Consider the following 14,283-nt stretch of genomic DNA (forward strand, 5'->3'; position numbering starts at 1 on the left):
AATTAATTCTTAAACGAATTCTAATATGGGCGAAGAGACGAAACTCAAAAACGTATATGTATCATACATAATGTATGATTAACTAATTTATGTATGTCGTATTCATACTGACGACTCGTAATTTGACCCGTCTGGATCGCACATTTAATGCGTATATGTAACTATATCCTTCTCTTATCATTCATTTCATAATCTGTCTGTGTTCAGTAAGGTTATCAAATTTCCGTCAACTTTTCCCTCTCGTGATATTTTCCAACGCTTATTTTTGTCTGTGCACAACATCCGTTGAAATAAAATAAAAGTTATTGGCATCAGCCAAACAAAGAAATGAGTCACCCACCACATAGTTTGCATAACAGAATAGACCGTGAACTTGTCTTATCATCGCTTCCCATCCTCCATTCCCCTCTCTCTGATATCACACCATGTTTTAATACGAACCCACCGTCGTCGTCGATTTCCACGAATATTAGTTCCGATTCAACACTGCGAAATACAATAGCGCGCCTCATCTTCCTCGTCGTCAATTCATCCATCCAATCCCTCTCCAAAAACACAATAATATTACGCTGTTTAGTTAGTCAAATTCAATCCCACATATAACACCTCGTCGTCGTCATAAACGAGAGCTGAGGACAATAATCATTCATATGCACAAAACAAAAACAAAGGAACCAACCAACCAACGATCCCCTCCTCTAAATAAAACCATGAAACCAAAATCCAAAGGGGTGCTCTTAACCAATTCAGTGTCACTTTACGTACCTTGCTCACGAGTCCTATTGTTTGCTATTACATACACAATGCAATATATGCGTCATAGCGCATACATACATAGCAATAGTGCATGCAGCATTTTAGCATGATTCTACATAAATGCATCCAATACGAGCTATGAGCACAACCCTTTCCTTCCCCTTCAACTTCATCATCAAGAGAGACGACGAGAGAGTCCCTTTGTATTACAATTCTATCATCTAATAAGTAACTCTTAGGTCTTTTACATACACGTATATCTCGTATAGCTTCAGCACCAATATTGCTTTTCCAGTACAACTCGTGTTATGTTAGCTAGGTCTGACAAATAAATCTCCTTTGTAGGCGTAGCCTGCCTGCCGATGTCCCGACTCTACAAACCTTGCCTTGGCTTGAAGATAGCGACCATCATCCTTATATAAAACGAGTCTCAACCAATGTTCACAATTTTTGGGACAATTATGAAAAATGTGGGTAAAGAACTTGACGAACTTCGACCTGAAAGTGGTGCATATTTATTCTTAAGTTGGTATCTTGCCCTAATTTGGATCACTGTAGGGGTCACATTTACGTCATCTCACCCCACATCACACGTTTGGTGGGGGCCTTCTCGATGGGAGAAGTTTTGTTATGTATTCCACAAAGCAGAATGCACTGAGGAGATGCCGTAGTAGAAAAGTGGAAGTAAGTACGTAAAGAAGTTCTCTTGTTCTCTACTATGCAGACATAGACTAGGAGCACAAAAGTAGTGTACTGTGTGTGTGTGAGCATTATAAATTGCCATTACTAATTACATATTAAAAGTAAAGGTTAACTCTCTCATTAGGCTCAAAAAGGCAGAGTCGAGCTGTATAATAGGTTGAAAAAAGGCTGAGTCCGATCCTCAATAATTGCATTATTTACTACTTAATAAATCCCCTCTAGTTTTTCAAAATATAAACACATACGACAGAATTTATGCATTTATTATAATAAATAGAGTGGGGTTTGATAACTGTTATGTGCATCGTCACGTTCATTAGCTTAGCATAATAATAATCATCATCATCATTAAGTAAATATAGGAAGGAGGAAAAAAAAGGATAAAAAGTTGTGTGTCGCACACTCAAATCAATAAACCAATAAATAAACTTAACTAGTCATTATAACTTACTTATCAATCAGATAAATCAATTCACTCAATCCAGGAAAAGTAAAGAGAGGGGGATAAATACGTTCAGGCACGAAATAACACCTTATATCACCAACCACCAAACCAACCAGAAAGAGCAATCAAATAAAGCTATTATATTTCGGTAGCTTCTTCATCTATATCTCAGCAGATTATATTATTTATTTACGAGCGTAACTCAAATAGCTTCTTATCGTCCATCCGAATATCAACCGAGTGAAATTTAGTATGTATGGATGCGTTTGCATTTATTAGTGAATAACGAAACCACGCAGTGTTCATTACTGAAGCCAAGCCAGCAAGCAGCAGAAGAAGAACGAATATAAATAAAGGCATTAATTCTCTATCATTTGTTGGCGTTGGTTCGTTTTGCTACATTACATTTCATTGCAAGCAAGTATATTATTGTTATTATTAGTCACACTCAGAAAAGACAGGATCAATAAGATTATACCACCGAAACTTAACAAAAGAAGTAGCAGCATAATAATAATTAATAAATGAGATTCCTTCCTTCCCATATCAAAGTTATATTATTGCGCTTCAACAAAAGTGAATAGTACATCTTCAACTTTTTATAAAATTTAAGTCAAAGCAAATCAAGTGTTCATCGATCTCACCGACATTATAAAATTGGTAAGTAAGAATATCACGCTGTTTGCTATACGCTTTGGACAACTTAAAATATTAACTATTAATTTCATGCTGCAGGATAAGAAACAACTGGTCTCCTGGGTCTCTATACAACCAGACACGAGAGTCTCACCACTTTGTGCAGAAGAAAAGTAAGGCTAAACTACTACATATAAGCGACGCATATTATTATTATATTTCATATTTTATTGCTTATTATTTAACCACAATGGAACTTTCATAGAATAAAAATGCAATAAACGGGTGTTGTTACGCAAATTGTAGTAAAATTAATATTTTACAACTTAAAATTATCAGATAATTTGCAGAGGTAAAGTAGACGTGGAAGAAGATATTGCAATGTCGGGGGACGATTCAGACTGTGAGATTGAGGACGACGACTATGAAAACTACTACAACTCTCAAATTGAGGATGAGTTGGACATGGGGGACATTCGCAAGGATGACCCTGAGAGTTTCCAGTACGAGTGCCTCCGAGTGGAAGAAGTGGAAAAACTACTCAACGAATTAGTAGAAATGATGTCCATCCAATTGACTGTAAGAAAAACAAGACTTGAGTAATTATATCATACTTAATGTCAACGTCAGCGCAATAATCATTCCCTCTTCAGGTCACACCAGCCTTGGCCAAGCTGCTTCTACACACTCTAAAGTGGTCACTTCCCGAAATCATTGAGACGTACGAGGGGGATGCACACGGGACCCTAGTGAACGCACGTGTGAAGCCAGCCAACAATAACGTGCCCAAACCTCTGATGCACTGCTCCTCCACGGCTGGGACCCTTATGTGCCCTGTCTGCTATGGAAATCAGCCCTTACAGTCATACAAGGCACTCGCGTGTGGCCACTTGTTCTGCCAAGAGTGCTGGGTATCTCATTTCGGAGTGCAAATCAGTGAAGGAATTAGTACAGGTATAGATGAGTTAAAAAGAATTAATTTTAGCTTGTAAATGCTACACTTTTTCATCTGAATTATCATTTTTTGAATATAGGAATCGGTTGTATGGCACAAGATTGTGTAGTTTTGGCCCCCGAAGACTTTGTGCTGTCAATCGTCACCAGACCAATAGTTAGAGAGAAATATCAACGCTTTGCATTCGGGGACTATGTCAAATCTCACCCGCAGTTGAGGTATTAAGGATTACACAATCCTGCAAATTCCAGTAAATGCAAATGATAAATCTAATGACATTTATTCATTTTGTGTAGATTTTGTCCAGGACCAAATTGTGATATAATTGTTCGTTCCAAGGAGCCTTTAGCGAAAAAGGTTATATGCCATAATTGCAAGGCTGACTTTTGGTGAGTTTCTTGTGATTGTCGCGTTTATTTTTTTTTTTTACATAATTCGAAGTTTGTGATGAATCTTTCTCTCTACATAGTTTCAAGTGTGGCACGGATTATCATGCCCCCACCGATTGTGAAACAATCAAGCGATGGCTTACCAAATGCGCTGATGATAGTGAAACGGCCAATTACATCAGTGCTCATACTAAAGATGTAATAATACTAGTACATATGTTTGGATATTTAAGTTAAGTTCTTTCATACATCATTGAATAATAAAATTCCACTATTCCTATTGCAGTGCCCCAAGTGTCACATATGCATTGAGAAGAACGGGGGGTGTAACCACATGCAGTGTTATAGCTGTAAGCACGACTTCTGCTGGATGTGCTTAGGAGATTGGAAGTCTCATGGGTCTGAATACTACGAGTGCTCAAGATACAAAGAAAATCCTAATATTGCGTATGAATCAGTTCACGCCCAAGCTCGTGAAGCTTTGAAGAAATATCTTCATTACTACGAGCGGGTAAGAAAACAAACTTTATATTAGAACAAAACATGTTGTTAAAAAATAAGTAGCACACTTAAATAAGTCGTAAATTATTTCGCAGTGGGAGAACCATTCAAAGAGCTTGAGATTGGAAGAGCAAACGTTGCAAAGAATTAAGGATAGAATCGAATCCAAAGTAAGATGATTAGACGAAAGGCACAAAGCATCACCACCATAATGTCTCTATTATATGAGGCCATTATTTTCTTTTAGGTCATGGAGTCAGAGGGGACCTGGATTGACTGGCAGTATTTGCTCGACGCTGCAAACTTGTTGGCCAAATGCCGTTACACCCTAAAGTACACCTATCCATATGCATACTACATGGAAGCTGGCTCTAGGAAAGAGTTGGTGAGTCTGCTTGTGAGACATCGACCTTTTTTTGTTACTTTTAAAATCCATACATTTGTTTTCCTACAATTAAAACTATATGAAATATATCCTTTGTAGTTTGAATATCAGCAAGCTCAACTGGAGGCGGAGATTGAAAATCTGTCGTGGAAAATCGAACGGGCTGAGACAACTGATCGAGGAGATTTGCAAAATCAGATGGATATTGCAGAAAAGAGGCGCAGCATCTTACTGAAAGACTTTTTAGAAGTATAAGTAATTAACTCTATGACACAAGGAATGAAGTGCATAATAGCTTTATTATTATCCACTCTTTGAGATTTATTATTTCAAGTCAAATCGAATGCACAATACTATGCATCGTCGTCTTCTCCTTCTTCTTCACTGTTTCTCGTCGTCGTGCTCGTCGTCTAATTTAATCGTATTTACGTATATACATACGTTATATTAAGCAATCGTTGAGAAAGGGTCAAAATTGTCAAGTAGAGTTGGGTTATTCTCCATGTTTTGTATTTTGATAAGTTTTAAATTATCATAAAAATTGGATTATTTATATAATACTATTCGTATAAGTAATTTATGTTATTTACTTAAATTTAACATGAATTGAAAAAATGTAATTTTCTGCTTTTCGTGACGTCTCGCTAAAATCTGATTTGAGTATTAGTATTTTATTCGCTCAATATTGTAACTGCGAATAATCATTTAGCGCAAAATAAATGTGCGAGTGCATATTGATGAATTTCGAATTGTTACTTGTTTAAATTTTTAATAATATTGGCATCCTAACAATGCATCAAATGTATGAAAATAAATTCCGCGCATTTGTCATTTGCACAACGTAAAACTTTTGGGATTTATGTAAGGGATTGATGAGTATTTATTTAATGAATGAGGGATAGCATTATAGTACCGACTTATTACCACGTAAAATTTGACATAAATAGGAAAGTGTATAAAATCATGCATTCGAAATGTCACGAGTTTTCAAAAACTGGGATCGTTATCGACATAATAAAAACTTAAATATAATCAATTTCAAATACCGGGTAAAATCGACAGTTACAACATAATAAAACGGCAAATTTAGATTACTGATTAGTTCCGCTGCCCATATTTGATCATAATACTATTTTTCTCAACATATTCTCGAATATCTTCTGGATAAATCATAAAATCCTTTAGCTCAACTTTTATAAATCTGCCTTTGAGTTTTTCTTTATTAGCTTTTCTAACAGCTTCCTCTCTTGCCAGGCGTCGTTTCTTGTCTCGTTCTTGAATATCTTTCACAACCTTGCTGGCTATGCGAGTAATTGCGACCGAGAGGGGAGTACATCTGTCTAGCTTCTTCTGAGTTTCCAGGCTTAATCCTGTGAGAAAGATTATCGAATGCTTAATGTCAATATTCAACAATAAACACATTTCGATTATTAAGTTTGCTTGTTATTGTAAAACTTACCAACGATCAACTCTGTATTACGTAGCAGTCGATCAGTAGCACCCAATGAGTAGTAGTGGAGGTATTGATTGTCTTTTAATCTACGTTTCTTGGGAGTTACAATCTTCGGAGTACAATACGGTTCTGTCGTAATTTCTGACCTACAGTCTTTTTCGTGAGCAGGAGCGTTAGAAATCAGGGGTGGTGGTTTCCTTTCTCCGAATTTCTCCAGACATTCCTGTCCCTTCGTTGAAGTGATTGCCAGAAAGGGATGGTCTTTAAAGAACTTGCTGCTTTTGTTTCGCGAAGGCACACTCCGCAAATTCCTAGGTCGAGTCGTCGGTGGCAAAGGAGCTTTAAATTCAGGAACAACTGGTTCAGCAACAATAGGAATCGGAATCGGAGTACGAGACCTTAAAACTTTGTCAATCTTATTTTCAATTTTAATTTCCTCTGGATGGACTGTTTGTGTCGGGACGAGGCCAAGGACTGAAGCAAAAAATGTCTGAAACATTGAAACAACACATGTAGTTCCACCAAATAGACAATGGTTAATCGTATAGGAATATATGAACGTCACTGATTTACAAGGAAATAAACTGTTACAACGCATGTAACCAAGGGGTGAAATCAGTACATAAACTGAATATAAATATGTTAAAATTAACGTGTCTAACGTGTTCTCATTTTGCACCAATTCCACACCCCTTCGAAATTTGGGAAAGGGTGTGGTATTTTGGGGCTACCAATTTATAGCTCGTTTATCAGATTTAAAAAATGTTGCACCATCCAAAAGTTATGTTGATTTAAGCATTTTATATTTGGACACACCCCTCGAGATAAATCACTTCCAAATGGATTGTCTGTCATAGATTACCCTTGGGTACAACATATTAAGAAATACAAAATTAGTTTGAAAATTTTAATGGCCACACCCCCGTCGTGCTCAAATTCTTTTAAGGTCTGACCATTGACGTAAGGAACTTACATTCAAAATTTCAAATCTGTACTAATACATCGACACCAGACAGACAGACCGACATAACGATCTTATAAAGAGCTTTCACCACTTAATAATAAAAGCAATAAGCTTACTTTTCTCTCGGCAATGTCGCGAATGTCTTTTCCGTTTGGTAGAATTTTCATGCAAATGTCCTCATGTTCCTAAGGTGTAACAATGTTCAGAATTAATGATTCTACCAACGAGAAAATAAATTGAATATTTCATTGTGTGAAATTATACCGTGCACAAGTACTCGTCAGAGTAATGAGCATTGCAATGTTGACAGTTTTTCGGAACTTCAGGAAGCAAAGGGATCTTTTTAGTACTTCTTGGTCGCTTCATTGATATAGGAGATTTCGATTTTACGGCGCAATTGGTGGTGGTGGAGACGGTGGATTTTTTTATAACAATCTTTCTTTCTCTCAGAGTGGGAGACATTTCAGAAATTGACTTTCCAAAAGAAACTCGCGAGTTAGATTTTAACTGGTTGGTAATATCGTCTACTACTTTCCTATAATCTAAGGTTCCCTTGGCCCTTGCTCTTCTGACGAGCAGGTTTCTATATCGTGGTAAGTTTGGATCATCAAATCTAAACAACACTGGTGACAGACAAAATGTTTTGCGAAAATCCGTAGTTGCAATCAAATTAGGATCGAAGAATCGGCTTCCGTACCGCTGATTATTTTGTCGAAATGGGTCGTCGTAGTGCTGAACGTAGATTGAAATTAAAACAAAAAGCAATTCATCAAATGAATTTTTATCGACTAAAAGAAGCAATTAATTTTAAGTTGTAACTTACTCTTGTCGATGCTCTGATCACCACAATGAGATGCCCTTTATCGCTTAAAATTCTACAAGTTCCATTACGAAGTTCTACAAATGTAAGCTTGGAATTACAAAGCGAACTGCTGAATGAGATTATGTAGGAACTACGGTAAAACGAATAGCAGGCCGAAACTATTTTGAGATACTTTTTCATGAGTTCCTACAGATATCGAGAAAAATCATTACATTTGCATGGTAATCAGCTAAACAATTAATGATATTAATTATAATGAGCATTACATTTGCTGGCAGTTCTTCCGTGAAAATTTCTGTCGAGAATTGAATATCCTTTGGCCACCAAGCCGGTAATGGGACTGACGCCTCAATATCCGATGGAATGTCCGATTTAGAAACTGTTTTCACGAGAAATGGTACAAACTTCTTCAACTGGCCCTGCAAATATAAATTGAACCTTAGCTTAGTTTATATTATTTACAACGCCCAAGTATGATTATCATCATTTATGCAGTAATATGGAATAGGGTCAGGGGCCGTCCATAAATTACGTAACGCAAAAATCGGGATTTTCTAGACCCCCCTTCCCTCTTAAACATGTGTAACATAGGCACGATATCATTGGAGTCTAAGACCCCCCCTTCCCGCTCTTGCGTTACGTAATTTATGGACGGTCCCTCATCTCTATCCCATTTTACTTCATGCAACACCATTTCAAACGCATGTAACCAAAGGGTGAAACCAATATGTCACACGGATGTCAAAATGAATACTATATATTGTTTTTGCCCGTCGAAAATCTGCAAAAAATCATTTCGTTTGACCTCGTTCATTCGGTCACCGTGGTGTTGGAAGTCAAAATGGGTACCATTGAGATCAACACTTAAAATTTGCTCGAAATAATAGTTCTGGCATGTTTTCTTATTTTGCTATCGGTTCCACACCCCCTTGGCGGGAAGCGGGTGTGGTCTTTTGTGGATCCTCGTTTCTAGTTCATGATACCACAAACAGATTTTTGAAATATTGCGCCGTTAAAAAATGTAAATTTATATATGTAAATTTTAGCATTTGATCTTTGGGCACACCCCCTGGCCACCCATCGAGAGATTGTTCCTGAGTGGCTTGTCGGTCATAGATTATCTTTGGGAACATGTAAGAATGAAAAAATAATTCTAAAATGTAATCACCACACCCACCGTTGTGAGGGGTGTGGCTTGACACGCCCATCTTGGAACTCAACGGCCAAATAAAAATTAGAAACACATTCACGAGATATCTGACCAACAGACGGACGGACGAACGGACAGACATAACGGTCTTATAAAGTGGTTTCACCCCTTAATATATGACATCTACGGTAGATGATCTACCTAATGTCATATAGTTTTACTTAATTTAGAAACATGCATAAACTAAACACAGTTGTTACAACTTAACCTAATTCAGTATAAAATTCGTTAACAAATTAAATATCGAATAAAGATCCATTTCTTACAAGTGACATGTCATATAAGTTGACAGGCTTCCCGTTGGCCATAATTAATGGCAACTTCGATCGCACTCTCGTCTCCATTTTCACACCCAATTTGACACGATTTATTTAAATTGTTCCTAATAATCACGATATCTGAATCCTCTTTTTTTTTAAAAAAAACTAAACCACAAAAACACCCATATCAATATGTACACTATACAAATGCGAGTAACCTATTTTGTGATTTTTGACATAAATATACAAAATATAACAAGTCTCCTTCACTAACAATATAGCCCTCCCGCAATCAATCCACGAAAAAAACACTGCCTGCAGACTGAACCACCTCAACTATGCACAACAACACCATTTAAAACTTTAGTATGTTTTTATGTAATAAAATTTCATTTGTTCACACGAACAATACTTCATCTTAATCGTATGTTTACAACAGGCGATGATAACTGATAAGTAGATTAAAACAAGTTACATCTTGGTATTAAAGGAGTGCGAGTGGAAGACCGAGATGCAAATCCCAAAAGTTAGTGAATATAGAGTTTAGACTGAGTTCGAGATTTGGTGGCTCTCTTGGCGCTCACCAACAGAATCACCCCCGCCCGACCCTATACAGACAGCCCCACCAAATTCCGTTACTTGTATGCCAGCAGTATTATGTCGAGTCGGTTGGCTCACTGCTTGACGGTTTTCTCCTACCAATTCTGCTCTCGCTCACGTTATAGCGCCCTATCCTACAATGCAGTTTTCCAACCCGACAAGAAAATTCAACATTTCTCTGTGAAGACTGGCGCATGGTATTACTTATTGAACGACCAAATGTTCCTGCTGCTTGGGATATGCGATCCCTTGTGCGTCATATCTTTTTTAGGTCGGCGTCTGTCTACACATTTCTTTGTGTTCGACCTAGCGGAGAAGTTCTCGGTAGCTACTAGCCACCACATCATCCCACCCAGCAACCGTAAATGTTGCTGGTCTTGTATTCTAACTCTCTGTCACTCTTTTTTATTAACATATTCTATTTAGTATAATTTTTGGTATATTTAGTATATTTCTTTTGCTCTACGTATTTTAATCCTTACGATCATATTATAAAGTGCAATTAGACTTAATTTTTGGTTTATCTGGATTGAAATATAAGCAACTGTTAGTCTCAATTACAAACTGTTCGAAAGAAATTGAGCTCCTATTCAGATATAAGCAGAACAATATTCTCAGGGTCAAGAGAACCTACGTGTAAAATTAAATTGCCCTGACTCTTACCTGATAAGGGATTTGGTTATTCCGCTTTTCGGTTATTCCGAAAACTTGGGACTTTAACTTGTAACAAAAAATACAATTTAGAATATAGTAGGTCACTAAGCCGATCGTGTTCAAGCGAGCTTAAGGGCAGGAAACACAAAGGCGGGAGTCAAACTTGAAGCCACAGACTGACCACTTTCACAACTATTTATAGTCTAACTGATTATGCAAGGATCCGCTGAGTTTAATAGTCAAATTCCTCCCTTCCAAGTAGTACTAACAACTGAATCGCTAAAGGTTTCTCTCTAATACACGTTGTCTACACAAGTGTGTATGCAACTGTCTCGCCCAACGATGAAGCTAGCTATTTATAGCTGATTTGGGACGAAGCGACATTTCTCTCCCGTCTCAGATATTGGACTCTTCCAAGTAGAAAGTAAAACGAAATCTTGAATCTAGCGTGCTTTGGAGTTTGGACCCTAGACACAAACTGCGTGCATTGAAGATTATTTTTTGAAATCTTATCTTAGTTTGCCAACAAGTAAGCTAATTTTTCTGCAGATTTATTAGGACGATATTCTAGTACCAAATCTATTAAAAACTATCTCGACATCCACCGTAAGGTTCGAAGACACTTTTGCGTTTCTCAATTCTAGTACATATCCCTATTCATTCCATAATTAATTAGTACCTAGTTAACACATAAATTCTACATACACTCCATATGACATCAACACTATTTAATTTGTTGAAATCAATCTCCTGGCTTGACTGATTTAATATGGTAAAACAAGTAGTCATTTGCTATTAAATAAACAATAATCATGGTTGGTTTGTTTAGATATTACTCGGGTCAGGTAGTGAGGCGTCGGCCGACGCCTCACTGTTAACTCTTACGCGACCTAACGAGAAACCCCGTAAAAATGTTCCGTGGGCTGGGATACGTTACCTAACCCGAGTAATACCACTGTGATAAACCTCCATATTACATGTATTACAAAAAAATATTTCGAAAGTGAAGAATCCAATGTTAGATCTCAAGGAATTTTGTAGTTGACGCACTCTATATCACAACTAAGAAAATTAAATTTCAACCTTCAAATTGACGTTCTCTTAGCTTCTCTCAAAATTAGAAAATTTATCAATTAATCTATCAATTAATCTTATTTTCTGTCCCAACGGTGGGATAATATAGTTTATCGAAGGAAAATACAAAAAGGGTCTGATTTATTCATCTTTAGAGCAAAGCCCTGATAGTACAGCTGTCCGCACATCACTTTGTATCTGTTTTGTCTGATGATAATGGCATAGATAAAGAGCTATTTTAGTAATAAAACCGGCAGGAAACGTTAGGCATACTTTCCATGGGTATAAATCTTAAGTTCCTAATTTCAGCGAAACGGATCTTAAGATTAAATAAATTATTCGTTGCCAAAATATGGGGTGGCTGGCTTAAATGCCTGTTTTGGATAGACAGTATCCTGAAATTATTGTAGGTTCCGGTAATTTGTATTTAATTATAAGCCCACAAAATTCCCTTGCCAAATTCAACTGGTACATTCGTAATAAAGTTGAAATCCTCCGTTGTGGCATAGATAGATCACAATAGTCGGCAATTAGCCTTAAATGCGCTACCGCCGCTGGCCTGGCTGTCTCTATTAATGAGTAGTCTGGTCACCCCACATAGTACATAGATCACAATAAACTGATCAGTGGTCTAAGGTCCATGATGGATCAGGTTGTTTGTTTGTCAAGGTCACCAATTTTTTATGGTACATTCTGCTTTTGGGAAATCGAGGGAATTATTGTGAATTTTTGAAGTAAAGGGGATCGATTTGGTTTGAATTTCAGCCGGCCTACAATGATAATAAGCTGGGCACATGATTTTGGCCCGAAGAAAATCCTTCGAGATATAACAATAGTGACGAGCTAATCAAAATCGAATGGATACCCTAAAAGGCATGCTGCAATACTTAATGGTTAAAAGGGTTACGGTGTTAATGAAGACTGAAAAAAATAATAAAATCATTGTTCAAGCAGGGAAGGAGCATAAGTCTGACAATAATAGTTGGTGGTTGCTTAGTTTAGATAATGGCATTGAATCTGCTACATCATGATTAACATGCAATTACACGCATTGCGTAAGTCAAACGAAAAAAATGGTAACATAACCCTAGTATAGGTAGGCTGCAAATATATCGTATACAAAAATATGTATGTAGTTAAGTTCATTGCGTTACTCTGAATAGATTGTATCTCAAATTTTATAAAGAACTGCTAAAAAATAGAAATAAAGTAAAAGTTATTCTTAGTAAATTTAAACTTAGTTGCTGAGAAGATTTTAACTACCAACAAACAGCTATAAAGATTTAAGCGAAGTTGAAATTATCTATATGATTATATAGTGTAAACTATGTCGTGGCATTACAATTAAGTACATTTCTGGATAAGGCATTGAATTATGTGCTTAATTTTGATTACTTGACCATAGCTTTATTAACAACTACACTACTCATATATCCTTAAATTTATCCTGACTAAATATTACATGGTTAATAGTCAAGCTCATTGAATGTAACTATGGCCAGTTCTGCCTCAAGGGGCTTTTGAGTATACTAATAAATCGATCAAAGTAAATCATATACCAATTTTGATGCTAAGTAGGTAGAAATAGCTGATCAAGCTCGATTAAAATTTTGATCCCAGATCAGTCTGGATGCTTTCTGCTTTTCAGGAATGTCCAACATATTTTCATCATTTGCCTTGCATTTTTATGTTCCAATCATCGCATGAATTTTAAAAATGTTTAATATAAATCATTGATTCAATCACTTTACAATATTTCAAATAGAAAATGTCTCCCAAGGGTCAATACTAAATAATGTAGAGTTTAAAGGGTGTTAAAATGGTGATAACCAGTTAATTTGTCTTTATAGTACCATTTATTGTCGCTAGTTGCGGTGGAATAGTTTTTACCAGCACGCAAGTCGTGCGTGATGCACTAAAGGTGGCTCTGTACAGCTAGGCTTGAGCCGATAAGCTTGATTGCACATTGTCCAACTCTACCATAAGGATCGATGAGTCTATGATTTTACGATATCAAGTCATATTATGTCGCTTTCAGTCATAGACTTGTATATATACTTTCAGTTGAACCTATTGATAAAGTTCAACTATTAAATAAAAAACTTGAAGTTTCAAACAAAGATATTTTCAAAATGCCACTTTCAAATGGGTTCCCTTTGCTTTGTGTTATACAAAATCAAACCACATCTCAAAGACAGAACTTACCAATGCAATAGGAGCAGTGACTGGAAGAAACAGTGTTTCTACTTGAAACTGTTCTCCGGATGGATTACAAATAAGTTCTAAAGTTGTTCTCTTGCTAATTGCGATGAATTGCGAAGGGAATGACTCTTCTGATCTACTTGTGCAAAATTATTCAAAACAATCCTCTGATAGAGGGTCCTACTCATAAATAAACCCATGGCAACTAATCATTCAAAATATGCCATTTTCATATGAACTGTATAACTTAGCATTGAACATGCAAAAAGCGACT

At 36.6% G+C, this 14,283-nt stretch overlaps 2 protein-coding genes across 4 annotated transcripts; one reads left to right on the forward strand and one right to left on the reverse strand.

Moving 5' to 3' along the window:
- The first annotated feature begins 1,422 nt into the window (after positions 1 to 1,422).
- On the forward strand, positions 1,423 to 5,518 carry LOC110851173 (potential E3 ubiquitin-protein ligase ariadne-2). 3 transcript variants are annotated; one of them, XM_022098835.2, is made up of 11 exons: positions 1,423 to 2,563; positions 2,639 to 2,712; positions 2,890 to 3,118; positions 3,193 to 3,493; positions 3,574 to 3,712; positions 3,791 to 3,883; positions 3,964 to 4,081; positions 4,170 to 4,394; positions 4,480 to 4,554; positions 4,632 to 4,781; positions 4,869 to 5,518. In XM_022098835.2, exons 3-11 carry the CDS (start codon positions 2,921 to 2,923, stop codon positions 5,022 to 5,024), a joined length of 1,455 nt encoding a protein of 484 aa, XP_021954527.1. In that variant the 5' UTR covers positions 1,423 to 2,563; positions 2,639 to 2,712; positions 2,890 to 2,920; the 3' UTR covers positions 5,025 to 5,518. The 3 variants fall into 3 exon arrangements, with proteins under 3 accessions (XP_021954527.1, XP_021954526.1, XP_021954528.1); XM_022098834.2 differs by having other exon boundaries at positions 1,424 to 2,563; positions 2,879 to 3,118; XM_022098836.2 differs by having other exon boundaries at positions 1,426 to 2,563; positions 2,879 to 3,118; positions 4,632 to 4,769.
- Positions 5,519 to 5,617: 99 nt separating this feature from the next.
- LOC110851108 lies at positions 5,618 to 14,152 on the reverse strand. Its single transcript, XM_035852567.1, has 7 exons — positions 14,013 to 14,152; positions 8,276 to 8,428; positions 8,010 to 8,195; positions 7,451 to 7,918; positions 7,303 to 7,371; positions 6,229 to 6,712; positions 5,618 to 6,139 (listed from the first exon to the last, which is right to left on the reverse strand). Exons 3-7 carry the CDS (start codon positions 8,187 to 8,189, stop codon positions 5,868 to 5,870), a joined length of 1,473 nt encoding a protein of 490 aa, XP_035708460.1. The 5' UTR covers positions 8,190 to 8,195; positions 8,276 to 8,428; positions 14,013 to 14,152; the 3' UTR covers positions 5,618 to 5,867.
- Between the last annotated feature and the right edge of the window lie 131 nt (positions 14,153 to 14,283).

Source organism: Folsomia candida, unplaced genomic scaffold, assembly GCF_002217175.1.
Source record: "Folsomia candida strain VU population unplaced genomic scaffold, ASM221717v1 Fcan01_Sc006, whole genome shotgun sequence".
NCBI lineage: Eukaryota > Metazoa > Arthropoda > Collembola > Entomobryomorpha > Isotomidae > Folsomia > Folsomia candida.

Excerpts from the sequence above, each read along its gene's own strand:
- LOC110851173 (XM_022098835.2), top strand. The coding sequence starts at position 2,921 with ATGTCGGGGGACGATTCAGACTGTGAGATTGAGGACGACGACTATGAA. Across the intron at positions 4,082-4,169 it reads TCAGTGCTCATACTAAAGAT|TGCCCCAAGTGTCACATATG; the intron begins GTAATAATACTA and ends TTCCTATTGCAG. Across the intron at positions 4,782-4,868 it reads AAGAGTTGGTGAGTCTGCTT|TTTGAATATCAGCAAGCTCA; the intron begins GTGAGACATCGA and ends TATCCTTTGTAG.
- LOC110851108 (XM_035852567.1), bottom strand. The coding sequence starts at position 8,189 with ATGAAAAAGTATCTCAAAATAGTTTCGGCCTGCTATTCGTTTTACCGT. Across the intron at positions 7,372-7,450 it reads CTGACGAGTACTTGTGCACG|GAACATGAGGACATTTGCAT; the intron begins GTATAATTTCAC and ends GTTACACCTTAG. Across the intron at positions 6,140-6,228 it reads TAATACAGAGTTGATCGTTG|GATTAAGCCTGGAAACTCAG; the intron begins GTAAGTTTTACA and ends TCTTTCTCACAG.